This window comes from Coregonus clupeaformis, chromosome 25 (genome assembly GCF_020615455.1).
Source record: "Coregonus clupeaformis isolate EN_2021a chromosome 25, ASM2061545v1, whole genome shotgun sequence".
NCBI classification, from domain to species: domain Eukaryota; kingdom Metazoa; phylum Chordata; class Actinopteri; order Salmoniformes; family Salmonidae; genus Coregonus; species Coregonus clupeaformis.
The window spans coordinates 13,371,517-13,399,307 of record NC_059216.1 but is presented as its reverse complement, the minus strand read 5'-3'; the positions used below and the strand labels follow the sequence as shown (position 1 = coordinate 13,399,307).

The 27,791-nt window shown below is 49.0% G+C and overlaps 1 protein-coding gene across 2 annotated transcripts in view; it reads right to left on the bottom strand.

Annotated features, from left to right (window-relative positions):
* Window positions 1-27,791, bottom strand: part of pcnx1 (pecanex 1) — a 107,638-nt gene that overhangs the window by 45,546 nt on the left and 34,301 nt on the right. The window contains exons 6-16 of one of the 2 annotated variants that reach the window (XM_041847315.2): window positions 18,070-18,263; window positions 8,553-8,646; window positions 8,363-8,420; window positions 7,717-7,931; window positions 7,125-7,278; window positions 6,851-6,883; window positions 3,941-4,112; window positions 3,592-3,702; window positions 3,219-3,310; window positions 3,018-3,127; window positions 2,735-2,840 (exon numbers count right to left, since the gene is read on the bottom strand). In XM_041847315.2, coding sequence (XP_041703249.1) covers window positions 2,735-2,840; window positions 3,018-3,127; window positions 3,219-3,310; window positions 3,592-3,702; window positions 3,941-4,112; window positions 6,851-6,883; window positions 7,125-7,278; window positions 7,717-7,931; window positions 8,363-8,420; window positions 8,553-8,646; window positions 18,070-18,263 — 1,339 coding nt within the window. Of the gene's footprint in view, window positions 1-2,734; window positions 2,841-3,017; window positions 3,128-3,218; window positions 3,311-3,591; window positions 3,703-3,940; window positions 4,113-6,850; window positions 6,884-7,124; window positions 7,279-7,716; window positions 7,932-8,362; window positions 8,421-8,552; window positions 8,647-17,476; window positions 17,583-18,069; window positions 18,264-27,791 lie in introns of those variants that run through there. The other variant, XM_041847312.2, reaches the window with a different exon arrangement.

Below are 27,791 nucleotides of genomic sequence, written 5' to 3'. Positions count from 1 at the left end.
CTCCTCCCAGAGTGCAAAGAACCTTGGCGTGACCCTGGACAACACCCTGTCGTTTCTCCACTAACATCAAAGCGGTGACCCGATCCTGCAGGTTCATGCTCTACAACATTCGCAGAGTACGACCCTACCTTACACAGAAAGCTCCCGTATGGATTACTGCAACTCGCTGTTGGCTGGGCTCCCTGCCTGTGCCATTAAACCCCTACAACTTATCCAGAACGCTGCAGCCTATCTGGTGTTCAACCTTCCCAAGTTCTCTCATGTAACCCAGCTACTCTGCACACTCCACTGGCTTCCAGTTGAGGCTTGCATCTACTACAAGACCATGGTTCTTGCCTCACGGAGCTGTGAGGGGAACGCACCTCCTTACCTTCAGGCTCTGATCAGACCCCTACACCCAAACGAGGGTACTACGTTCATCCAACTCTGGTCTGCTAGCCCCCCTCACAGTTCCCCGCTCAGCCCAGTCAAAGCTATTCGCTGCTCTGGCACCCCAATGGTGGAACAAGCTCCCCCCACGACGACAGGACAGCGGAGTCACTGACCACCTTCCAGAGACACTTGAAACCCCACCTCTTTAAGGAATACCTGGGATAGGATAAAGTAATCCTTCTGCCCCCTCCCTACCACACCCTCCCATTAAAAAAAAAGAAGAAGTGGTTGTCCGACTGGCTATCATAAGTTGAATGCACCAATCTGTCTCTAACCCTCCCTCCTCTCCGTCTCTAACCCTCCCTCCTCTCTAACCCTCCCTCCTCTCTGTCTCTAACCCTCCCTCCTCTCTAACCCTCCCTCCTCTCCGTCTCTAACCCTCCCTCCTCTCCGTCTCTAACCCTCCCTCCTCTCTGTCTCTAACCCTCCCTCCTCTCTGTCTCTAACCCTCCCTCCTCTCTGTCTCTAACCCTCCCTCCTCTCTGTCTCTAACCCTCCCTCCTCTCCGTCTCTAACCCTCCCTCCTCTCTGTCTCTAACCCTCCCTCCTCTCCGTCTCTAACCCTCCCTCCTCTCCGTCTCTAACCCTCCCTCCTCTCTGTCTCTAACCCTCCCTCCTCTCCGTCTCTAACCCTCCCTCCTCTCTGTCTCTAACCCTCCCCTCCTCTCTAACCCTCCCTCCTCTCCGTCTCTAACCCTCCCTCCTCTCTGTCTCTAACCCTCCCTCCTCTGTCTCTAACCCTCCCTCCTCTCCGTCTCTAACCCTCCCTCCTCTCCGTCTCTAACCCTCCCTCCTCTCCGTCTCTAACCCTCCCTCCTCTCCGTCTCTAACCCTCCCTCCTCTCTGTCTCTAACCCTCCTCTCCTCTCTAACCCTCCCCTCCTCTCCGTCTCTAACCCTCCCTCCTCTCTGTCTCTAACCCTCCCTCCTCTCCGTCTCTAACCCTCCCTCCTCTCCGTCTCTAACCCTCCCTCCTCTCCGTCTCTAACCCTCCCTCCTCTCCGTCTCTAACCCTCCCTCCTCTCCGTCTCTAACCCTCCCTCCTCTCTGTCTCTAACCCTCCCTCCTCTGTCTCTAACCCTCCCTCCTCTGTCTCTAACCCTCCCTCCTCTGTCTCTAACCCTCCCTCCTCTCCGTCTCTAACCCTCCCTCCTCTCTGTCTCTAACCCTCCCTCCTCTCTAACCCTCCCTCCTCTCTGTCTCTAACCCTCCCTCCTCTGTCTCTAACCCTCCCTCCTCTCCGTCTCCTAACCCTCCCTCCTCTCCGTCTCTAACCCTCCCTCCTCTCCGTCTCTAACCCTCCCTCCTCTCCGTCTCTAACCCTCCCTCCTCTCCGTCTCTAACCCTCCCTCCTCTCCGTCTCTAACCCTCCCTCCTCTCCGTCTCTAACCCTCCCTCCTCTCCGTCTCTAACCCTCCCTCCTCTCTCTCTCTAACCCTCCCTCCTCTCCGTCTCTAACCCTCCCTCCTCTCCGTCTCTAACCCTCCCTCCTCTCCGTCTCTAACCCTCCCTCCTCTCCGTCTCTAACCCTCCCTCCTCTCCGTCTCTAACCCTCCCTCCTCTCCGTCTCTAACCCTCCCTCCTCTCCGTCTCTAACCCTCCCTCCTCTCTGTCTCTAACCCTCCCTCCTCTCTGTCTCTAACCCTCCCTCCTCTCTGTCTCTAACCCTCCCTCCTCTCTGTCTCTAACCCTCCCTCCTCTCTGTCTCTAACCCTCCCTCCTCTCTGTCTCTAACCCTCCCTCCTCTCTGTCTCTAACCCTCCCTCCTCTCTGTCTCTAACCCTCCCTCCTCTCCGTCTCTAACCCTCCATTCTACTGCCAATGTTTGTCTACTGATATTGCATGGCTGTGTGCTCGATTTTATAGGCCAGTGACACAAAATCTCAAATTTAATCCATTTTAAATTCAGGCTGTAACACAACAAAATGTCAAGTGGTGTGAATATTTTCTGAAGGCACTGTAACTAACTAACTAACTAACTACTAATCACAGTGCCCCTGAGCTTCTTAGGTAAAGGGTCCTGCACCTCTGACAACTAACTAACTAATAATAACTAACACTCACACAGAGCCTGAGCTTCTTAGGTAAAGGGTCCTGCACCTCTGACAACTAACTAACTAACTAACTAACTAACTAACTACTCACCACAGAGCCCCTGAGCTTCTCAGGTAAAGGGTCCTGCACCTCTGACAACTAACATAAAATAACTACTCACCACAGAGCCCCTGAGCTTCTCAGGTAAAGGGTCCTGCACCTCTGACAACTAACTAACTAACTAACTAACTAACTAACTAACTACTCACCACAGAGCCCCTGAGCTTCTCAGGTAAAGGGTCCTGCACCTCTGACAGGGGGTCTTCTGTGTTCTTGTCTTTCAGGTTGGGCAGAAGCTTGGAATGCACCAAGGAACTATAGAAGGAGAAAAGCCAATGGGGTAAGTGGAAATACAACCCAAACCACTGGTAAACGCTACAGTTGTCAAGGGTAGCATGTCAAAAGGTCAAATTTCATGAAGTCCCAGAGAATAGTGTAGTTATATAAAAATGGCTGCCAGACAGAAGGACCGGTCCTGTAGGATAGACTCACATCAGTACAGAGGGGTCGCTGCTCTGCCGGCTCAGATGGTAGGAGACCGCCACCAGGAGGCCACAGAACACAGAGAACAACACCGGGATGTGCTGCGGTTCCCAGGTCTCCTGTTAGATAGAGGAACATACAGGGGTTAGAGACATTAGAACCACGGAACACAGACAACAGCTCAGGGATCAGAGGTTAGTTCTGACTGACCTTCAGGGCCCCGTAACAGAGGCCATAGAGAAGGGCCACGGTGACCACACTACGAACGACACTGTAGAGGGATGACAGAAGGCTGGTGGAGGCTGTGGGGGGGAGGGGGGGGGGGAGCAGAGAGAGCATCACTTCTCCACATCAGACCCGATAGTGTTTGACATTTGGTGCAAAACGCAAACCAGCATTCTCTCTCATTGTGAATCATGTCAGAATGTGTAAACGAGGTGTTTAAGTTGCCCACAACTTACAAAAAAGGTCAAAGAGACAGCAGAGTGAGACAGCAGAGAGCATCTGCATTGTAATGTGTGTACTGCCACCCCATTAGTGTGGCTGTATATGTATTTAATATATATTTTATTTATTCACTGACCGTTCCCCCCGAACACGTGGATATCCAGCTGCTCAAAGAGGTACATGACGAAGGTGTTGACCTGGGGAAGGAGCCCCACGAAGAACACGATAGGAAAGCACAGAGTGAACACTACAGAGAAACAAAACAGGAAGCAAAACAGGAACAGAATTTACTAAAAGCCCACTTCATATGACCACAAACTATGTCAACATAGCCAAAACATTCAGCAAAAAAAACCCAAAAAATAACAGTGTTCATGTTTACAGAACAACAAAAAAAAAAAACATTTGTCGGAAGATTAGCCCCTTGAGGGCTAAAAGAGATCCAACCCACCAGACGGTTGTTATATCGAGTAGTATGGTCTCACCTATGACCAGGTCCCTGGCAGAGGAGAGAACCAGGGAGCTGGTGAGGGCGACGCCGTACAGGGTGAACCGGGCCGAGCCGGTCCTGTCACTGCCATAGTCCAACACCCAGATCAACACACAGCACAGGCAGAAGTAGACGGGCCGGCTGTAGGCGATGATACGGTTATGGCCCTACAGACACAGAGGCAGTACAGCCGTTTGCATCCCTCTGATATTTTAAGTAGAAATTGTGCACCAATATTTAAATTTTAAAAGCCTGTTATATTAAATGAAGTGCCTTTTAATATAGACCACATTGAGAATTCCATCAATCTGATTTTTAATATGAAAACAAAATACTTGCTAAAGTGCTAAAATTCTGCATTTTGACATGTGCCTCCAGGAAGATTTTAACCCACTGAACTCCAACATTTCTCCAAGTTTTCACCATCATTGTAAAGCCCTAGTTGTTTTGTTGCTTTGACAAAGTAATTTCTGAAGATGATTATTTATTTCATGTGATTAATGATTCCACATCTTAAGGTCAACCTGTCAGATGAACGAAACGCTCGTTTTAACATTTAACATTTATATTTTAGTCATTTAGCAGACGCTCTTATCCAGAGCGACTTACAGTTAGTGAATGCATACATTATTATACTGCCCCCCCGTGGGAAACGAACCCACAACCATGGCGTTGCAAGCGCCATGCTCTACCAACTGAGCTACACGGGGGCTAACTGAGCTACACGGGGGCTAACTGAACTACACGGGGGCTAACTGAACTACACGGGGGCTAACTGAACTACACGGGGGCTAACTGAACTACACGGGGGCTAACTGAACTACACGGGGGCTAACTGAACTACACGGGGGCTAACTGAGCTACACGGGGGCTAACTGAACTACACGGGGGCTAACTGAACTACACGGGGGCTAACTGAACTACACGGGGGCTAACTGAACTACACGGGGCTAGACTTCCAACGCGCTAGAGTCGGGGGAAATATTGAACATCTAATAGTCAATTCATAGTGAAAAAGCAAGTGAACTGGTTCTACTCTTTTTGGCCATTTTCTGGTGTTTTGTGGTGTTAAAACTGAGCGGGTCGAGCAGAACACGTCAACCCTGAAGACAAGGAGGGTTAAGCTGGAGTGTAGAGACAGGTCTTAGTAGACTAGTCGGTTGTTGCTATGAGACCTTTATTGACCTGGAGACAAAGAGGTCAGGGTTAGGTTCAGGTTAGGTCAAGTTAAGTTGGAGTGTAGAGTCCTAGACAGAAGCAGGCTGACTGTAGTATAATACCATTATTGATCTGGACACAGAGGTTAGATTTAGGTTAGGTGTTTAGAGGGAGGTCTCAAGCATCCACATGTACAAAATCAATTAATTCCTAAACTAGTGAAAAGACCAGTAGACCATACAGCAGTAGACCATACACCAGTAGACCAGTAGACCATACAGCAGTAGACCATACACCAGTAGACCATACACCAGTAGACCATACACCAGTAGACCAGTAAACCATACACCAGTAGACCATACAGCAGTAGACCATACACCAGTAGACCAGTAGACCATACAGCAGTAGACCATACACCAGTAGACCATACACCAGTAGACAATACACCAGTAGACCATACAGCAGTAGACCAGTAGACCATACACCAGTAGACCATACAGCAGTAGACCAGTAGACCATACACCAGTAGACCATACACCAGTAGACCAGTAGACCATACACCAGTAGACCATACACCAGTAGACCATACACCAGTAGACCAGTAGACCATACACCAGTAGACCATACACCAGTAGACCAGTAGACCATACACCAGTAGACCATACACCAGTAGACCATACACCAGTAGACCATACACCAGTAGACCATACACCAGTAGACCATACACCAGTAGACCATACACCAGTAGACCATACACCAGTAGACCATACACCAGAAGACCATACACCAGTAGATCAGTAGACCATACAGCAGTAGACCATACACCAGTAGACCATACACCAGTAGATCAGTAGACCATACACCAGTAGACCATACACCAGTAGACCAGTAGACCATACACCAGTAGACCATACACCAGTAGACCATACACCAGTAGACCATACACCAGTAGACCATACAGCAGTAGACCATACACCAGTAGACCATACACCAGTAGACCATACAGCAGTAGACCATACACCAGTAGACCAGTAGACCATACACCAGTAGACCATACAGCAGTAGACCAGTAGACCAGTAGACCATACACCAGTAGACCATACAGCAGTAGACCATACAGCAGTAGACCAGTAGACCATACAGCAGTAGACCATACACCAGTAGCACCAGTAGCACCAGTAGACCAGTAGACCATACAGAGACCAGTAGACCATACAGCAGTAGACCATACAGCAGTAGACCAGTAGACCATACAGCAGTAGACCATACACCAGTAGACCATACAGCAGTAGACCATACAGAGGGGAGAGGAGGGAGGGAGAGGAGGGGGGAGAGAGAGAGGGAGGGGAGGGAGAGAGAGAGAGGGAGGGAGGGGAGCAGGTGGAGGGAGAGGAGGAAGAGGGGGGAGGGAGGGGATTAGGAGAAGGGAGAGAGAGGGGAGGGAGAGGAGCAGGAAGAGAGGGGAGGGAGGGGAGCAGGTGGAGGGAGAGGAGCAGGGGAGGGAGAGGAGCAGTGGAGGGAGAGGAGCAGGGGAAGGGAGAGAGGGGAGTGAGGGAAGCAGGGTGAGTAACAGACTGCCTCCAAAGTACGAAAGCCATTTTGAGAGCTCACCTCAGGGCAGAGACAGGGCTATAGTAAGACCATAGAATCAAATAACTTAATTCATGTAAGCAGGGGAGGAGAGGAACCCTTAACTCTGGAACAAGGAACAAGGCCGATATGAGTAGAAAGATAGAGAAATGCTTACATGTCGAGGAGAAGAAGAGTCTGGTTGAACACTCTGACATAGAAATAAAGAAATACAGAAAACAACCGGGTTAAATCATGTCATCAAGTGTGACAGTTAACATTAGTGATGTAGCAGCAGCTTTTCTTGAAGAATGTTCTACTTGCATAACTGGTGTTGTTTTACCTACTGAAGTTGAATGCACTGATTGTAACTAAGTTGCTCTGCATAAGAGTCTGCTAATGACTAAAATGTTAATGTCAAATATACTCAAATGTAAATATTAAATGTAGACCTTGAGTAGGGAGTACTGGCAGCTGGCGATGACGAGGCAGAACTGGAAGACCCAGATATCAGTGAAGAATCCGCTGACCAGTAGGACTGACCCCAGGAAGGCTACCAGGACGGCAAGCACCACCGCTAGGATGTTCTCTAGAACCTCACGGTTTCTGTTGTATAGGGGGAATGTGTCAAGAGTGAATATATGATGTTCTCACAACTAAGTACAGGCTTTTCCTGACCATGTGGCCTGACCATGAAAAACTCTTGGTCTAAGGTTAATGACCAATGGAAATACTCCTGGTCTAAGGTTAATGACCAATGGAAATACTCCTGGTCTAAGGTTAATGACCAATGGAAATACTCCTGGTCTAAGGTTAGTAACCAATGGAAATACTCCTGGTCTAAGGTTAGTAACCAATGGAAATACTCCTGGTCTAAGATTAGTAACCAATGGAAATACTACTGGTCTAAGGTTAGTAACCAATGGAAATACTCCTGGTCTAAGGTGAATGACCAATGGAAATACTCCTGGTCTAAGGTGAATGACCAATGTCCATTCTTCAGGGGTAACTTCAGTAACTTCACCTGTTAACCAACAAACGAACCTGTCGAACAGAGCCAGCAGGGTGAGTCTGTCAAAGTGCAGGCCGACCCAGAGGTTAGGCAGCAGCCAGAAACGGTAGTGCTGTTTGGCCTTGCGCGCTGCAGCCGTGGCCGGGTCCTCCAGATCTAGAGGAGCATCATGGAGCTCTGGGCTCAGGTCTACATCCTGCTGTTCCAACAGCTCTGGGTCAATGGTCAGGAGACGGTTCAGACGGATCTGTAGAACACACCAAAAAAAAATCATGGGGCCCATGCGCCTGTCATGTAACCCTCCCAAAAAGTAATTGTTAAACCTTTTTTTAAGGTCGATATGTACTAGGAAGCTAAGTGTGTGTTTCTTGGGCTTCAGGAATCGGACTGAAAAAGTGCCTCAGGCCTCCTTGAAAAATAAAACAAACTGATTGAAAGTAAGGGGATATCGGTGAACAGACCACGACGGCGCCAGCGGAATGAGTGGAGCGAACTCGGGTGTTCAAAAGCTCATATCAGACCGAAAGCCTAATGCTTTGATTGTTCTTTATGAATTTTAGTTTAGAAAACGATCTCTCCACAGTTACAGGGATGATCAAAGCAAAATGAACTCAGACCTCGAGTCAAAACAGACCACACACACACTGTAAACAGTACACACACATGATGATCACTCACCAGGTCATGAGGGTAGAAGCGAACTGAGGTAGATCTGGAGAGGTGGGAGTCTGTGTCCCTGTTGAGGTGAAACAAGGACAAGGTGACTTCAACGGTACTAGAACCCCCCGTGGGTTCTGGTCAAAAGTAGTGTACTATATAGGGAATAGGGGTGCCATTTCAGACGCATTAGTTGTGATTATGAACTAACCATATGTTGTTGGAGGCGCGTCGTGTTGCAGGTTCAAAGTTGACCAGGGACATGTCACATCCCTCCGCCTCGTACAAGGAGGAAGTGAGCTTCCCTGGAATCACATCACAACCCGTTACTCTGATTAGAAAACCAACTAAGCGTTGGAGAACACTGTTGAGAAGTGTAGTAAAATAATCAATTGACTGTACATGAAGATGAACGTGGTAAATCTGATCACCAGGAGTCTGTTGGACACAATTCAAGACTAATATTTAGTTTGCGATGGAAGACAAAAAAAACAAACAGTATGCCTCCCAAATGGCCGCCTATCCCCTACGGTAACCAACCTTTGAGTCAAAAATGCAAGCAGAGATCTAACGCTCAGATTAGTTTTTTATTTTAATGACTTTTAAAAAAACGTAAGCCTATGCAACATTAACCAATTAAAAACAGTTCTGTAGCAATGAGATTTGTGCTATATATATATATATATATATATATATATATATATATATATATATATATATATATATATACACACACACAACCATTCAAAAGTTTGGAGTCACTTAGAAATGTCCTTGTTTTCGAAAGAAAAGCCATTTTTTGTCCATTAAAATAACATCAAATTGATCAGAAATACAGTGTAGACATTGTTAATGTTGTAAATGGCTATTGTAGCTGGAAACGGCTGATTTTTTTCACTGTTTGTCCTCTTGCTCAGTTGTGCACTGGGGCCTCCCACTCCTCTTTCTATTCTGGTTAGGGCCAGTTTGCGCTGTTCTGTGAAAGGAGTAGTACACAGCCTTGTACGAGATCTTCAGTTTCTTGGCAATTTCTCGCATGGAATAGCCTTCATTTCTCAGAACAAGAATAGACTGACGAGTTTCAGAAGAAAGTTCTTTGTTTCTGGCCATTTGGAGCCTGTAATCGAACCCACAATTGCTGATGCTCCAGATACTCAACTAGTCTCAAGAAGGCCAGTTTTATTGCTTCTTTAATCAGCACAACAGTTTTCAGCTGTGCTAACATAATTGCAAAAGGGTTTTCTAATGATCAATTAGCCTTTTAAAATGATAAACTTGGATTAGCAAACACAGGACTGATGGTTGCTGATAATGGGCCTTTGGGTCTATGTAGATATTCCATTTTAAAAAAATCAGCCATTTCCAGCTACAATAGCCATTTACAACATTAACAATGTCTACACAGTATTTCTGATCAATTTGATGTTATTTTAAATGGACAAATTTTTTGCTTTTCTTTCAAAAACAAGGAAACTTCTAAGTGACCCCAAACTTTTGAACGGTAGTGTGTGTGTGTGTGTATACATACATACATACAGTTGAAGTCGGAAGTTTACATACACTTAGGTTGGAGTCATTAAAACTTGTTTTTCAACCACTCCACAAATTTCTTGTTAACAAACTATAGTTTTGGCAAGTCGGTTAGGACATCTACTTTGTGCGAGACATAAGTACTTTTTACAACAATTGTTTACAGACAGATTATTTCACTTATAATTCACTGTATCACAATTCCAGTGGGTCAGACGTTTACATACACTAAGTTGACTGTGCCTTTAAACAGCTTGGAAAATTCCAGAAAATGATGTCATGGCTTTTGAAGCTTCTGATAGGCTAATTGACATCATTTGAGTCAATTGGAGGTGTACCTGTGGATGTATTTGAAGGCCTACCTTCAAACTCAGTGCCTCTTTGCTTGACATCATGGGAAAATCAAAAGAAATCAGCCAAGACCTCAGAAAAAACATTGTAGACCTCCACAAGTCTGGTTCATCCTTGGGAACAATTTCCAAACGCCTGAAGGTACCACGTTCATCTGTACAAACAATAGTACGCAAGTATAAACACAATGGGAACACGCAGCCGTCATATCGCTCAGGAAGGAAACGCGATCTGTCTCCTAGAGATGAACGTACTTTGGTGCGAAAAGTGCAAATCAATCCCAGAACAACAGCAAAGGACCTTGTGAAGATGCTGGAGGAAACAGGTACAAAAGTAATTATCCACAGTAAAACAAGTACTATATCGAAATAACCTGAAAGGCTGCTCAGCAAGGAAGAAGCCACTGCTCCAAAACCGTCATAAATAAGCCAGACTACGGTTTGCAACTGCACATGGGGACAAAGATCGTATTTTTTGGAGAAATGTCCTCTGGTCTGATGAAACAAAAATAGAACTGTTTGGCCATAATGACCATCATTATGTTTGGAGGAAAAAGGGGGTACCTTGCAAGCCGAAGAACACCATCCCAACAGTGACGCACGGGGGTGGCAGCATCATGCTGTGGGGGTGCTTTGCTGCAGGAGAGACTGGTGCACTTCACAAAATAGATGGCATCATGAGGAAGGAAAATTATGTGGATATATTGAAGCAACATCAAGACATCAGTCAGGAAGCTTGGTCGCAATTGGGTCTTCCAAATGGACAATGACCCCAAGCATACTTCCAAAGTTGTGGCAAAATAGCTTAAGGACAACAAAGTCAAGGTATTGGAGTGGCCATCACAAAGCCCTGACCTCAATCCTATAGAACATTTGTGGGCAGAACTGAAAAAGCGTGTACGAGCAAGGAGGCCTACAAACCTGACTCAGTTACACCATCTCAGTCAGGAGGAATGGGCCAAAATTCACCCAATTTATTGTGGGAAGCTTGTGGAAGGCTACCCGAAATGTTTGACCCAAGTTAAACAATTTAAAGGCAATGCTACCAAATACTAATTGAGTGTATGTAAACTTCTGACCCACTGGGAATGTGATGAAAGAAATACATTTTACATTTACAAATAAAAGCCCAAATAAATCACTCTACTATTATTCTGACATTTCACATTCTTAAAATAAAGTGGTTATCCTAACTGACCTAAGGCAGGGAATTTTTACTACGATTAAATGTCAGGAATTGTGAAAAATTGAGTTTAAATGTATTTGGCTAAGGTGTATGTAAACTTCCGACTTCAACTGTACATAAATACATACACACACACAAAACCAACATGTAGATCCATTTTTTTTATTTTTTTTTTAATCAGCCGGTTATATATATATATACACATATACAGTGAGGGAAAAAAGTATTTGATCCCCTGCTGATTTTGTACGTTTGCCCACTGACAAAGAAATGATCAGTCTATAATTTTAATGGTAGGTTTATTTGAACAGTGAGAGACAGAATAACAAAAAAATCCAGAGAAACACATGTGAAAAATGTTATAAAATGATTTGCATTTTAATGAGGGAAATAAGTATTTGACCCCCTCTCAATCAGAAAGATTTCTGGCTCCCAGCTGTCTTTTATACAGGTAACGAGCTGAGATTAGGAGCACACTCATAAAGGGAGTGCTCCTAATCTCAGCTTGTTACCTGTATAAAAAGACACCTGTCCACAGAAGCAATCAATCAATCAGATTCCAAACTCTCCACCATGGCCAAGGCCAAAGAGCTCTCCAAGGATGTCAGGGACAAGATTGTAGACCTACACAAGGCTGGAATAGGCTACAAGACCATCACCAAGCAGCTTGGTGAGAAGGTGACAACAGTTGGTGCGGTTATTCGCAAATGGAAGAAACACAAAATAACTGTCAATCTCCCTCGGCCTGGGGCTCACCTCGTGGAGTTGCAATGATCATGAGAACGGTGAGGAATCAGCCCAGAACTACACGGGAGGATCTTGTCAATGATCTCAAGGCAGCTGGGACCATAGTCACCAAGAAAACAATTGGTAACACACTACGCCGTGAAGGACTGAAAACCTGCAGCGCCCGCAAGGTCCCCCTGCTCAAGAAAGCACATATACAGGCCCGTCTGAAGTTTGCCAATGAACATCTGAATGATTCAGAGGAGAACTGGGTGAAAGTGTTGTGGTCAGATGAGACCAAAATGGAGCTCTTTGGCATCAACTCAACTCACCGTGTATGGAGGAGGAGGAATGCTGCCTATGACCCCAAGAACACCATCCCCCCCATCAAACATAGAGGTGGAAACATTATGCTTTGGGGGTGTTTTTCTGCTAAGGGGACAGGACAACTTCACTGCATCAAAGGGACGATGGACGGGGCTATGTACCGTCAAATCTTGGGTGAGAACCTCCTTCCCTCAGCCAGGGCATTGAAAATGGGTTGTGGATGGGTATTCCAGCATGACAATGACCCAAAACACACGGCCAAGGCAACAAAGGAGTGGCTCAAGAAGAAGCACATTAAGGTCCTGGAGTGGCCTAGCCAGTCTCCAGACCTTAATCCCATAGAAAATCTGTGGATGGAGCTGAAGGTTCGAGTTGCCAAACGTCAGCCTCAAAACCTTAATGACTTGGAGAAGATCTGCAAAGAGGAGTGGGACAAAATCCCTCCTGAGATGTGTGCAAACCTGGTGGCCAACTACAAGAAACGTCTGACCTCTGTGATTGCCAACAAGGGTTTTGCCACCAAGTACTAAGTCATGTTTTGCAGAGGGGTCAAATACTTATTTCCCTCATTTAAAATGCAAATCAATTTATAACATTTTTTACATGTGTTTTTCTGGATTTTGTTGTTGTTATTCTGTCTCTCATTGTTCAAATAAACCTACCATTAAAATTATAGACTGATAATTTCTTTGTCAGTGGGCAAACGTACAAAATCAGCAGGGTATCCGGTTTGCCAGCGGTAGGCCTTTAGGTGCACTTGATTTGCTCTCCGGGAGTTTGCGTCTTCAGACACATGAAGTGATTTTTAAAAAATGGGAACACTTGGCGAATACTTGACCCAGCGTGAAACTAGTGTCCCAGCGAGACTAATTAAATAAAAAGTTGGGTTTTTTACAGAAATATTTGGCGATCAACTAGGAATGCCTCGGCGATCGAACTGGTCGGTCGCGATCGACTGGTCGGGTGACTACTGCCCTACACTTTTGACCAGGTCCCATAGTGTTAGTATGTATTGTAGTGCACTATGTAGGGAATAGGGCGCCATTTGGGATGATGCCCATGACTGCAAAACACTATTAAGTCTATAAAAAAAACACCTGCAGTTAGTTACACACCAGTCCACCAATCAAACAATGCACAAAAAGTCGTATCCACCAAAGCCAACACAGCTACTAGAGGTATGAAACATGCTCCGGAACAAACTTTTTCACATCCAGTACCAATCAAAAAAAGGTACAACAATGAAATATTGACTACAGACAGTATGTTGTGATCATGGAATTAGGAATGACAAAACTAGAATGGAACCTTCTTATGATGGGATAAAAGTCAGCCATTTTGTTCAGGGAGTTGGTCAACCATGGTTTGCCAGTGCTGTGATAAGATATTGTGTAAAACAATGAATTTGAAGACTTTATCTGCACTGCATGTGTGTTAGCTAGCCTGCCAGTTTTAGAGGAATGAGTCCATACATTTTTTCCATTAACTGCCAATATGCCAACATTTGATTCAAACAATGCAGTCAATCCACAGCCATAGACTGGTTGAAATCAGTTGATGATAGGACTTAGACAAATTGTAAATGCAACAAGTACTGATATCGTGTCATATAATAGCGCTCACAGCTTTCCAAGACAACAAAAACTAGTCTACATATATTTTAGAGGCTATTTATACAGAAAACTGGTATAAAAACAAAGAATATTACATTTTAGGTTGACAACCCCAATTTCTGATATAGCACTTGCTTTACTTAAATTTTCTTGCATACGTACACTGAACAAAAATCTAAAAACTCAACATGGAACAATTTCAAAGATTTTACTGAGTTATAGTTCAAATAGGGAAAATGTAGTCAATTTAAATAAATTCATTAGGCCCTAATCTATGGATTTCACGACTGGGAATACAGATATGCTTCTGTTCGTCACAGACACCTTAGAAAACCAGTCAGTATCTGGTGTGACCACTATTTTTGCCTCATGCAAAATTGTGGCCTGTGGATTGTGGCCTGTGGAATGTTGTCTCACTCCTCTTCAATGGCTGGGAACCGGAACACACTGTCATGCACGTCAATCCAGAGCATCCCAAACATGCACAATGGGTGACATGTCTGGTAAGTATGCTGGCCATGAATCTGGGACATTTTCAGCTTCCAGGAATTGTGTACAGATCCTTGCGACATGGGGCCGTGCATTATCATACTGAAACGTGAGGTGATGGTGGCGGATGAATGGCACGACAATGGGCCTCAGGATCTCGTCACGGTATCTCTGTGCATTCAAATTGCAATCAATTGTCCGTAGCTTATGCCTTCCCATACCATAACCCCACTGCCACCATGGGGTACTCTGTTCACAACGTTGAGATCAGCAAACCGCTCGCCCACACAACGCCATACACGCTGTTTGCCATCTGCCCGGTACAGTTGAAACCGTGATTAATCCAGCGTGCCAGTGGCCATCGAAGGTGAGCATTTACCCACTGAAGTCGGTTACAACGCCGAACTGCAGTCAGGTCAAGACCCAGGTGAGGACGACAAGCACGCAGATGAGGTTCCCTGAGAAGGATGTGGAGGTCCTTGGCTGGCGTGGTTACACGTGGTCTGCAGTTGTGAGGGCGGTTGGATATACTGCCAAACTCTCTAAAATGACGTTGGAGGTGGCTTATGGTAGAGAAATGAACATTACATTCTCTAGCAATAGCTCTGTGAGACATTCCTGCAGTCAGCATGCCAATTACACATTCCTTTAAAACCGGAGACATTTGTGGCATTGTGTTGTGTGACAAAACCGTACATTTTAGAGTGGCCTTTTATTGTCCCCAGCACAAGGTGCACCTGGGTAATGATCATGCTTCTTGATATGCCACACCGGTCAGTTGGATGAACTATCTTGGGATAGGAAAAATGCTCACTAACAGGGATGTAAACAAATTTGTGCACAAAATCGGAGAGAAACGTGCTTCTTGTACGTATGGAAAATTTCGGGGATCTTTTATTTCAGCTCATGAAGCATGGGACCAACACTTTACATGTTGCGTTTATATTTTTGTTCAGCGTAAAACCACTCTACTGCAATTAATTCCAATTAGACTGGTTTGGATTCCTCCCTGACCAATATGGCTGCCATTTTCACCCCATTCTGTAACAGTGAGGGTTGATGACAGGGATGGACAACTTTGATGGGGGTGGGGGCCACAAACAAATCTGAACTCATGAGGGGCCGCAGTGGCTCGAGGGTTTGTGTACCCACATCCGTAGTCAGAGCCGGCCCTAGCCTTTTGGAGGCCCTAAGCAAAATGTTGTTGGGGGGGGCCCGCCACCAAAACATTTTAGCGGCCCCTCGCTTGACAGAGTAGAGAAAAAAATGACGTTTGAGAGTTAATTTCCAGCAATTCTAGGGAAAATGTTGCAGTTTTAAAGCAAGTTTGCTGCAATTCTACACATTTTTGCCATGGGACAGAGAGAAGATTTAGCTATTTTAATATGATATTTGACTGAGAGTGACTAACAAAATCAAATCGGGGTCCGCCGGTCGCTAATTCGACCATGATCACTACAAGTTTAGATATCTGGCCGCTAGATTAACTTAACAATCATAAGAGAAGAACTGCTGATGCACAACCAAACTCCAAAATTGCACCTTGTGTATTCTACTATTCTACCTCTCAACAGTAAGATGGGGGAGGTGATCTGCACGGCCCGCAGGCCGTCAGTTTACCATCCCTGGTCTATGACATAGCCCCTCTAATAATTGAATAGGATCTCTATGGTTGGGATTCACTCTTGCCATGCAAATATTATACAAACTGCAAATCCTAGCCCATCTTTCTCATCCCATCACTCTATTGATAAGGAAACGGGACACCACGCTTCAGCAACATCTTTACTCAGATAAAACTGTACATATTACTCAGAGCATTATGGGTACTGTAGTACATCATGCTACAACTCTGTTCTCACCCTAGTAGGGACTCTTGCCATGAACATGTTCCGTCTTCACAAAGCCCTGTCCCTGACCGGAGCGTCTTCACAAAGCCCTGTCCCTGACCGGAGCGTCTTCACAAAGCCCTGTCCCTGACCGGAGCGTCTTCACAAAGCCCCGTCCCTGACCGGAGCGTCCTCACAAAGCCCTGTCCCTGACCGGAGCGTCTTCACAAAGCCCTGTCCCTGACCGGAGCGTCTTCACAAAGCCCTGTCCCTGACCGGAGCGCCTTCACAAAGCCCCGTCCCTGACCGGAGCGCCTTCACAAAGCCCCGTCCCTGACTGGAGCGTCTTCACAAAGCCCTGTCCCTGACTGGAGCGTCTTCACAAAGCCCTGTCCCTGACCGGAGCGTCCTCACAAAGCCCTGTCCCTGACCGGAGCGCCTTCACAAAGCCCTGTCCCTGACCGGAGCGTCTTCACAAAGCCCTGTCCCTGACCGGAGCGTCTTCACAAAGCCCTGTCCCTGACCGGAGCGTCTTCACAAAGCCCTGTCCCTGACCGGAGCGTCTTCACAAAGCCCTGTCCCTGACCGGAGCGTCTTCACAAAGCCCTGTCCCTGACCGGAGCGTCTTCACAAAGCCCTGTCCCTGACCGGAGCGTCTTCACAAAGCCCTGTCCCTGACCGGAGCGTCTTCACAAAGCCCTGTCCCTGACTGGAGCGTCTTCACAAAGCCCTGTCCCTGACCGGAGCGTCTTCACAAAGCCCTGTCCCTGACCGGAGCGTCTTCACAAAGCCCTGTCCCTGACCGGAGCGTCTTCACAAAGCCCTGTCCCTGACTGGAGCGTCTTCACAAAGCCTTTCAGAGTAGGATCAGGTCCTCCCGTCATATTCATTATGATCTAAAAAGCCTAAACTAATCCAAGATCGGCACTGATCTCCCTTCATCTCCCCCCTACCGAAGTCATCCTGCAAGCTGGTAGAGCATTGTGGGTACTGTAGTACATCATGTTACATCTCCCTACCGAAGTCATCCTGCAAGCTGGTAGTGCATTGTGGGTACTGTAGTACATCATGTTATATCTCCCTACCGAAGTCATCCTGCAGGCTGGTAGAGCATTGTGGGTACTGTAGTACATCATGTTACATCTCCCTACCGAAGTCATCCTGCAGGCTGGTAGAGCATTGTGGGTACTGTAGTACATCATGTTACATCTCCCTACCGAAGTCATCCTGCAGGCTGGTAGTGCATTGTGGGTACTGTAGTACATCATGTTACATCTCCCTACCAAGTCATCCTGCAGGCTGGTAGTGCATTGTGGGTACTGTAGTACATCATGTTACATCTCCCTACCGAAGTCATCCTGCAGGCTGGTAGTGCATTGTGGGTACTGTAGTACATCATGTTACATCTCCCTACCGAAGTCATCCTGCAGGCTGGTAGTGCATTGTGGGTACTGTAGTACATCATGTTACATCTCCCTACCGAAGTCATCCTGCAGGCTGGTAGTGCATTGTGGGTACTGTAGTACATCATGTTACATCTCCCTACCGAAGTCATCCTGCAGGCTGGTAGTGCATTGTGGGTACTGTAGTACATCATGTTACATCTCCCTACCGAAGTCAACCTGCAGGCTGGTAGTGCATTGTGGGTACTGTAGTACATCATGTTACATCTCCCTACCGAAGTCATCCTGCAGGCTGGTAGTGCCTACGGTAGAGGCCTTGTCCTGAGAGCCCTCCAGGTCTGCACTTCCATTCCTGGCCAGCAGTGAGGCGCTAGAGCTCAGCACGGTCACCTGGGACGGGGTTCTGGACGGCTGACCTTTCACCTGGGAAGTAGAAGGCTGGGAGGCCTGGCTGAGAGCCTCCTGAAGACTGAACGGGGGGAGAAGAGTGACAGGGACAGGAGGAGAGGGGGGGACATGGGAACGTGGACAAGGGGGAAGAGGATAGAGATAGTTGTAGCAGTAGACAGTATGGGAGATGAAGCACGGTAATAAGACATATGAGATGTGGAGGAAGGAGATAAACACGAGTTAGATATAAAAGCTTTTAAATATCAAATAAGCTATATCATGGTTAGGGGAAATATGTGGAGAGAATAACAGCAGGACATTTAGAAATCACACAGGAAAGGGGCGTGTACTCAGAGAGATATATAGTATGAGTGATACAGTAGGTGATAGAAGGCTGGTACACCACTAGAAGGCTGGTACACCACTAGAAGGCTGGTACGGGGAGGAGGAGCGAGGAGGTGGTGGTAGGGGAGGAGCAGAATTGAGGAGGTGGTGGTAGGGGAGGAGCAGAATTGAGGAGGAGCAGAAGGGAGGAGGGAGGAGGGAGGAGGAGTGAGGTGGTGGTAGAGGAGGTGGTTGAGGAGGTGGAGCAGAAGGGAGGAGGAGCGAGGAGGTGGTAGAGGAGGTGGTTGAGGAGGAGCCGGAGGAAGAGGTGGTGGTATAGGAGGTGGAGCAGGAGGACGGTGTGCTAATATTTGGGGTGATGAGATAACGATGGGTTTCTTTAAAGATTGGCAGAGAGAGTATTAGAGAAGCCGTTTTGAGACGGTTTTAGCATTTTTAAATCTTATTGACCCCAGACTGCCAGGCTGCTTTCCCCTTGTTTTACATTTCATTGTCTAAGCAACATTTAGAAATGTGACCTTGCAGGGGAATAGCGCAAAGACTTCACAGATCTGGGATGTCCTATTTGACTAGAGTTATGTGCAGGTATGTGCAGCAGCATGTGGTTGAGGATTCCCAAGACATTAGATAAGCTTGGACACCTCCATGGTTGAAAGGTTCACTTTCTGATGGAAAATGGGGTGAAATAAAATGTATAGAATTCAGAGTAAAATCCACATCGCTGCCAGTGCCAGACCAGGACACCTGGGGACTATTGTCAAAGGACACAGCATTTTTGTACACCGAAAATATTCTGCATCTACCTGGGGGAAAGGACAGAAAGCTGACTTTAAAGTATAGATTTTTAAAAGACAGACAGACGGATGCTATAGTGTCGATATCCCTCCCCTGGAGCTCATCTTGAGGACACTGTATCCTGATACAGCCAGGTTTGTCTTATTGAGCCAATCGAGCGGAGGCATACTGCCATGCATATCTCTGAGATGGGAGGGTATGGAAGCCAACAGTCGAGACTCGCAGTGTAGTGTACACCCACTTATTCTTCAGTGGGCATCGCGTAAACTCACTTCATTAATCCCCATGATGCGTATCAAAGTAGTGTAGTGGAAGTATACGCCGTATCAATTAATACAACTGATGGAATAGATCAGAAGGTTTAGTTTAAAATGTTGATCAACTATATTTATTCACATTTTAGGCACAGCAACGTGCACACGGTGGTAAAATGCACACCGCTCTGAAATGCACACCGCTCGTGGAAGCAGTTTCATGGACGCAGATGGAAATATTCGTTAGAAATCTAGGAAGTGGGGAGATCTAAAGATGCAAAAACTATCATGGGTTGCTAATACGACTAGGATAATGGCTTTGGCTGCTAGACATCGAAAGAAAGTTGAAAGAAAACCAATAGAACAGGAGAACATATGAGGAAGTCTTTCTAAAATAAATTGCCTCCACGTTTCTAATGGTGGGATTTTGGCTATAGGCTACTTTAAAGCAAGGGAAGACATGCCTCATAATATGAAGTCAAACGTCCAGGTTTCAAAATGAACAGGAAAAATATAGGGATACTAATGATAGACCTAACCATCTTCTGGTAGATGGAAAGGCGTTCCCAAAAACCTTCTCAATTAAATGTTAACTAGCTACAAAGTAGCGTATTCCTACCTGGCAGAATTATATCATGATTATTTGCGTCAATCCATTTGTTTCGTAAACTCCATCTCATGTGCTACAGAGACACCGCTAACCAAACAGGGCTCTATATAGGCAATAAGATGCCAATTTGGGACGCATCCTTGGCCAACCAGCTCAGCTCTGAATGTTTGTTAGGAGTTCCCTTTGTTTCTCCTCGTAATAACACAGGAAATGGAACGATTTGATTTGGGAAGTAAAGGAGAAACAGATTGAAACAAACAAAGATAAGAGGTGAAAAGATAAATAAACCTCATGCAGGAGAATGGAAAGAGTCGGAGGCAGAGAGAAACCCATCATGCACAATGAGGCCTTCCAGTGGACAGGACCTAATCCTCCTCCCTGCCTTCCAGAGGACATGACAGGACCTAATCCTCCTCCCTGCCTTCCAGTGGACAGGACAGGACCTAATCCTCCTCCCTGCCTTCCAGTGGACAGGACAGGACCTAATCCTCCTCCCTGCCTTCCAGTGTAGAGGACAGGACCTAATCCTCCTCCCTGCCTTCCAGTGGACAGGACAGGACCTAATCCTCCTCCCTGCCTTCCAGTGGACAGGACAGGACCTAATCCTCCTCCCTGCCTTCCAGTGTAGAGGACAGGACCTATTCCTCCTCCCTGCCTTCCAGTGTAGAGGACAGGACCTAATCCTCCTCCCTGCCTTCCAGTGGACATGACAGGACCTAATCCTCCTCCCTGCCTTCCAGTGTAGAGGACAGGACCTAATCCTCCTCCCTGCCTTCCAGTGGACATGACAGGACCTAATCCTCCTCCCTGCCTTCCAGTGGACATGACAGGACCTAATCCTCCTCCCTGCCTTCCAGTGTAGAGGACAGGACCTAATCCTCCTCCCTGCCTTCCAGTGGACAGGACAGGACCTAATCCTCCTCCCTGCCTTCCAGTGGACAGGACAGGACCTAAACCTCCTCCCTGCCTTCCAGTGTAGAGGACAGGACCTATTCCTCCTCCCTGCCTTCCAGTGTAGAGGACAGGACCTAATCCTCCTCCCTGCCTTCCAGTGGACAGGACAGGACCTAATCCTCCTCCCTGCCTTCCAGTGGACAGGACAGGACCTAATCCTCCTCCCTGCCTTCCAGTGTAGAGGACAGGACCTAATCCTCCTCCCTGCCTTCCAGTGGACATGACAGGACCTAATCCTCCTCCCTGCCTTCCAGTGGACATGACAGGACCTAATCCTCCTCCCTGCATTCCAGTGTAGAGGACAGGACCTAATCCTCCTCCCTGCCTTCCAGTGGACATGACAGGACCTAATCCTCCTCCCTGCCTTCCAGTGGACATGACAGGACCTAATCCTCCTCCCTGCCTTCCAGTGTAGAGGACAGGACCTAATCCTCCTCCCTGCCTTCCAGTGGACAGGACAGGACCTAATCCTCCTCCCTGCCTTCCAGTGGACAGGACAGGACCTAATCCTCCTCCCTGCCTTCCAGTGTAGAGGACGGGACCTAATCCTCCTCCCTGCCTTCCAGTGTAGAGGACAGGACCTAATCCTCCTCCATGCCTTCCAGTGGACATGACAGGACCTAATCCTCCTCCCTGCCTTTCAGTGTAGAGGACAGGACCTAATCCTCCTCCCTGCCTTCCAGTGTAGAGGACAGGACCTAATCCTCCTCCCTGCCTTCCAGTGGACATGACAGGACCTAATCCTCCTCCCTGCCTTCCAGTGGACATGACCGGACCTAATCCTCCTCCCTGCCTTCCAGTGGACATGACAGGACCTAATCCTCCTCCCTGCCTTCCAGTGGACATGACAGGAACTAATCCTCCTCCCTGCCTTCCAGTGGACATGACAGGACCTAATCCTCCTCCCTGCCTTCCAGTGGACATGACAGGACCTAATCCTCCTCCCTGCCTTCCAGTGGACATGACAGGACCTAATCCTCCTCCCTGCCTTCCAGTGGACATGACAGGACCTAATCCTCCTCCCTGCCTTCCAGTGGACAGGACAGGACCTAATCCTCCTCCCTGCCTTCCAGTGGACATGAAAGGACCTAATCCTCCTCCCTGCCTTCCAGTGTAGAGGACAGGACCTAATCCTCCTCCCTGCCTTCCAGTGGACATGACAGGACATAATCCTCCTCCCTGCCTTCCAGTGGACATGACAGGACCTAATCCTCCTCCCTGCCTTCCAGTGGACATGACAGGACCTAATCCTCCTCCCTGCCTTCCAGTGGACTGGACAGGACAGGACCTAATCCTCCTCCCTGCCTTCCAGTGGACTGGACAGGACAGGACCTAATCCTCCTCCCTGCCTTCCAGTGGACATGACAGGACCTAATCCTCCTCCCTGCCTTCCAGTGGACAGGACAGGACCTAATCCTCCTCCCTGCCTTCCAGTGGACATGACAGGACCTAATCCTCCTCCCTGCCTTCCAGTGGACATGACCGGACCTAATCCTCCTCCCTGCCTTCCAGTGGACATGACAGGACCTAATCCTCCTCCCTGCCTTCCAGTGGACATGACAGGAACTAATCCTCCTCCCTGCCTTCCAGTGGACATGACAGGACCTAATCCTCCTCCCTGCCTTCCAGTGGACATGACAGGACCTAATCCTCCTCCCTGCCTTCCAGTGGACATGACAGGACCTAATCCTCCTCCCTGCCTTCCAGTGGACATGACAGGACCTAATCCTCCTCCCTGCCTTCCAGTGGACATGACAGGACCTAATCCTCCTCCCTGCCTTCCAGTGGACATGACAGGACCTAATCCTCCTCCCTGCCTTCCAGTGTAGAGGACAGGACCTAATCCTCCTCCCCTGCCTTCCAGTGGACATGACAGGACCTAATCCTCCTCCCTGCCTTCCAGTGGACATGACAGGACCTAATCCTCCTCCCTGCCTTCCAGTGGACATGACAGGACCTAATCCTCCTCCCTGCCTTCCAGTTGGACAGGACAGGACCTAATCCTCCTCCCTGCCTTCCAGTGTGGACAGGACAGGACCTAATCCTCCTCCCTGCCTTCCAGTGGACATTACAGGACCTAATCCTCCTCCCTGTCTTCCAGTGGACATGACAGGACCTAATCCTCCTCCCTGCGGACATGACAGGACCTAATCCTCCTCCCTGCCTTCCAGTGGACAGGACCTAATCCTCCTCCCTGCCTTCCAGTGGACAGGACAGGACCTAATCCTCCTCCCTGCCTTCCAGTGGACAGGACAGGACCTAATCCTCCTCCCTGCCTTCCAGTGGACATGACAGGACCTAATCCTCCTCCCTGCCTTCCAGTGGACAGGACAGGACCTAATCCTCCTCCCTGCCTTCCAGTGGACAGGACAGGACCTAATCCTCCTCCCTGCCTTCCAGTGAACATGACAGGACCTAATCCTCCTCCCTGCCTTCCAGTGGACATGACAGGACCTAATCCTCCTCCCTGCCTTCCAGTGTAGAGGACAGGACCTAATCCTCCTCCCTGCCTTCCAGTGTAGAGGACAGGACCTAATCCTCCTCCCTGCCTTCCAGTGGACATGACAGGACCTAATCCTCCTCCCTGCCTTCCAGTGGACATGACAGGACCTAATCCTCCTCCCTGCCTTCCAGTGTAGAGGACAGGACCTAATCCTCCTCCCTGCCTTCCAGTGGACATGACAGGACCTAATCCTCCTCCCTGCCTTCCAGTGGACATGACAGGACCTAATCCTCCTCCCTGCCTTCCAGTGGACATGACAGGACCTAATCCTCCTCCCTGCCTTCCAGTGGACATGATAGGACCTAATCCTCCTCCCTGCCTTCCAGTGGACATGACAGGACCTAATCCTCCTCCCTGCCTTCCAGTGGACATGACAGGACCTAATCCTCCTCCCTGCCTTCCAGTGGACAGGACAGGACCTAATCCTCCTCCCTGCCTTCCAGTGGACAGGACAGGACCTAATCCTCCTCCCTGCCTTCCAGTGGACAGGACAGGACCTAATCCTCCTCCCTGCCTTCCAGTGGACAGGACAGGACCTAATCCTCCTCCCTGCCTTCCAGTGGACATGACAGGACCTAATCCTCCTCCCTGCCTTCCAGTGTAGAGGACAGGACCTAATCCTCCTCCCTGCCTTCCAGTGGACAAGAGGACAGGACCTAATCCTCCTCCCTGCCTTCCAGTGGACAGGACAGGACCTAATCCTCCTCCCTGCCTTCCAGTGTAGAGGACAGGACCTAATCCTCCTCCCTGCCTTCCAGTGTAGAGGACAGGACCTAATCCTCCTCCCTGCCTTCCAGTGGACAGGACAGGACCTAATCCTCCTCCCTGCCTTCCAGTGGACAGGACAGGACCTAATCCTCCTCCCTGCCTTCCAGTGGACAGGACAGGACCTAATCCTCCTCCCTGCCTTCCAGTGGACATGACAGGACCTAATCCTCCTCCCTGCCTTCCAGTGGACATGACAGGACCTAATCCTCCTCCCTGCCTTCCAGTGGACAGGACAGGACCTAATCCTCCTCCCTGCCTTCCAGTGGACATGACAGGACCTAATCCTCCTCCCTGCCTTCCAGTGGACATGACAGGACCTAATCCTCCTCCCTGCCTTCCAGTGGAGAGGACAGGACCTAATCCTCCTCCCTGCCTTCCAGTGGACATGACAGGACCTAATCCTCCTCCCTGCCTTCCAGTGGACAGGACAGGACCTAATCCTCCTCCCTGCCTTCCAGTGGACAGGACGGGACCTAATCCTCCTCCCTGCCTTCCAGTGGACATGACAGGACCTAATCCTCCTCCCTGCCTTCCAGTGGACATGACAGGACCTAATCCTCCTCCCTGCCTTTCCAGTGGACAGGACAGGACCTAATCCTCCTCCCTGCCTTCCAGTGTAGAGGACAGGACCTAATCCTCCTCCCTGCCTTCCAGTGGACATGACAGGACCTAATCCTCCTCCCTGCCTTCCAGTGGACATGACAGGACCTAATCCTCCTCCCTGCCTTCCAGTGGACATGACAGGACCTAATCCTCCTCCCTGCCTTCCAGTGGACATGACAGGAACTAATCCTCCCTCCCTGCCTTCCAGTGGACATGACAGGACCTAATCCTCCTCCCTGCCTTCCAGTGGACATGACAGGACCTAATCCTCCTCCCTGCCTTCCAGTGGACATGACAGGACCTAATCCTCCTCCCTGCCTTCCAGTGGACAGGACAGGACCTAATCCTCCTCCCTGCCTTCCAGTGGACATGACAGGACCTAATCCTCCTCCCTGCCTTCCAGTGGACATGACAGGACCTAATCCTCCTCCCTGCCTTCCAGTGGACATGACAGGACCTAATCCTCCTCCCTGCCTTCCAGTGGACAGGACAGGACCTAATCCTCCTCCCTGCCTTCCAGTGGACAGGACAGGACCTAATCCTCCTCCCTGCCTTCCAGTGGACAGGACAGGACCTAATCCTCCTCCCTGCCTTCCAGTGGACATGACAGGACCTAATCCTCCTCCCTGCCTTCCAGTGGACAGGACAGGACCTAATCCTCCTCCCTGCCTTCCAGTGGACAGGACAGGACCTAATCCTCCTCCCTGCCTTCCAGTGGACATGACAGGACCTAATCCTCCTCCCTGCCTTCCAGTGGACATGACAGGACCTAATCCTCCTCCCTGCCTTCCAGTGTAGAGGACAGGACCTAATCCTCCTCCCTGCCTTCCAGTGGACAGGACAGGACCTAATCCTCCTCCCTGCCTTCCAGTGGACAGGACAGGACCTAATCCTCCTCCCTGCCTTCCAGTGGACAGGACAGGACCTAATCCTCCTCCCTGCCTTCCAGTGGACAGGACAGGACCTAATCCTCCTCCCTGCCTTCCAGTGGACAGGACAGGACCTAATCCTCCTCCCTGCCTTCCAGTGGACAGGACAGGACCTAATCCTCCTCCCTGCCTTCCAGTGGACAGGACAGGACCTAATCCTCCTCCCTGCCTTCCAGTGTAGAGGACAGGACCTAATCCTCCTCCCTGCCTTCCAGTGTAGAGGACAGGACCTAATCCTCCTCCCTGCCTTCCAGTGGACATGACAGGACCTAATCCTCCTCCCTGCCTTCCAGTGGAGAGGACAGGACCTAATCCTCCTCCCTGCCTTCCAGTGGACATGACAGGACCTAATCCTCCTCCCTGCCTTCCAGTGGACATGACAGGACCTAATCCTCCTCCCTGCCTTCCAGTGTAGAGGACAGGACCTAATCCTCCTCCCTGCCTTCCAGTGGACATGAAAGGACCTAATCCTCCTCCCTGTCTTCCAGTGGACATGACAGGACCTAATCCTCCTCCCTGCGGACATGACAGGACCTAATCCTCCTCCCTGCCTTCCAGTGGGACAGGACCTAATCCTCCTCCCTGCCTTCCAGTGGACAGGACAGGACCTAATCCTCCTCCCTGCCTTCCAGTGGACAGGACAGGACCTAATCCTCCTCCCTGCCTTCCAGTGGACAGGACAGGACCCAATCCTCCTCCCTGCCTTCCAGTGGACAGGACAGGACCTAATCCTCCTCCCTGCCTTCCAGTGGACATGACAGGACCTAATCCTCCTCCCTGCCTTCCAGTGGACATGACAGGACCTAATCCTCCTCCCTGCCTTCCAGTGTAGAGGACAGGACCCAATCCTCCTCCCTGCCTTCCAGTGTAGAGGACAGGACCTAATCCTCCTCCCTGCCTTCCAGTGAACATGACAGGACCTAATCCTCCTCCCTGCCTTCCAGTGGACATGACAGGACCTAATCCTCCTCCCTGCCTTCCAGTGTAGAGGACAGGACCTAATCCTCCTCCCTGCCTTCCAGTGGACATGACAGGACCTAATCCTCCTCCCTGCCTTCCAGTGGACATGACAGGACCTAATCCTCCTCCCTGCCTTCCAGTGGACATGACAGGACCTAATCCTCCTCCCTGCCTTCCAGTGGACATGACAGGACCTAATCCTCCTCCCTGCCTTCCAGTGGACATGACAGGACCTAATCCTCCTCCCTGCCTTCCAGTGGACATGACAGGACCTAATCCTCCTCCCTGCCTTCCAGTGGACAGGACAGGACCTAATCCTCCTCCCTGCCTTCCAGTGGACAGGACAGGACCTAATCCTCCTCCCTGCCTTCCAGTGGACAGGACAGGACCTAATCCTCCTCCCTGCCTTCCAGTGTAGAGGACAGGACCTAATCCTCCTCCCTGCCTTCCAGTGGACAGGACAGGACCTAATCCTCCTCCCTGCCTTCCAGTGGACAGGACAGGACCTAATCCTCCTCCCTGCCTTCCAGTGGACAGGACAGGACCTAATCCTCCTCACTGCCTTCCAGTGGACAGGACAGGACCTAATCCTCCTCCCTGCCATCCAGTGTAGAGGACAGGACCCAATCCTCCTCCCTGCCTTCCAGTGGAGATGACAGGACCTAATCCTCCTCCCTGCCTTCCAGTGAGACAGGACCTAATCCTCCTCCCTGCCTTCCAGTGGACATGACAGGACCTAATCCTCCTCCCTGCCTTCCAGTGGACATGACAGGACCTAATCCTCCTCCCTGCCTTCCAGTGGACATGACAGGACCTAATCCTCCTCCCTGCCTTCCAGTGTAGAGGACAGGACCTAATCCTCCTCCCTGCCTTCCAGTGGACATGA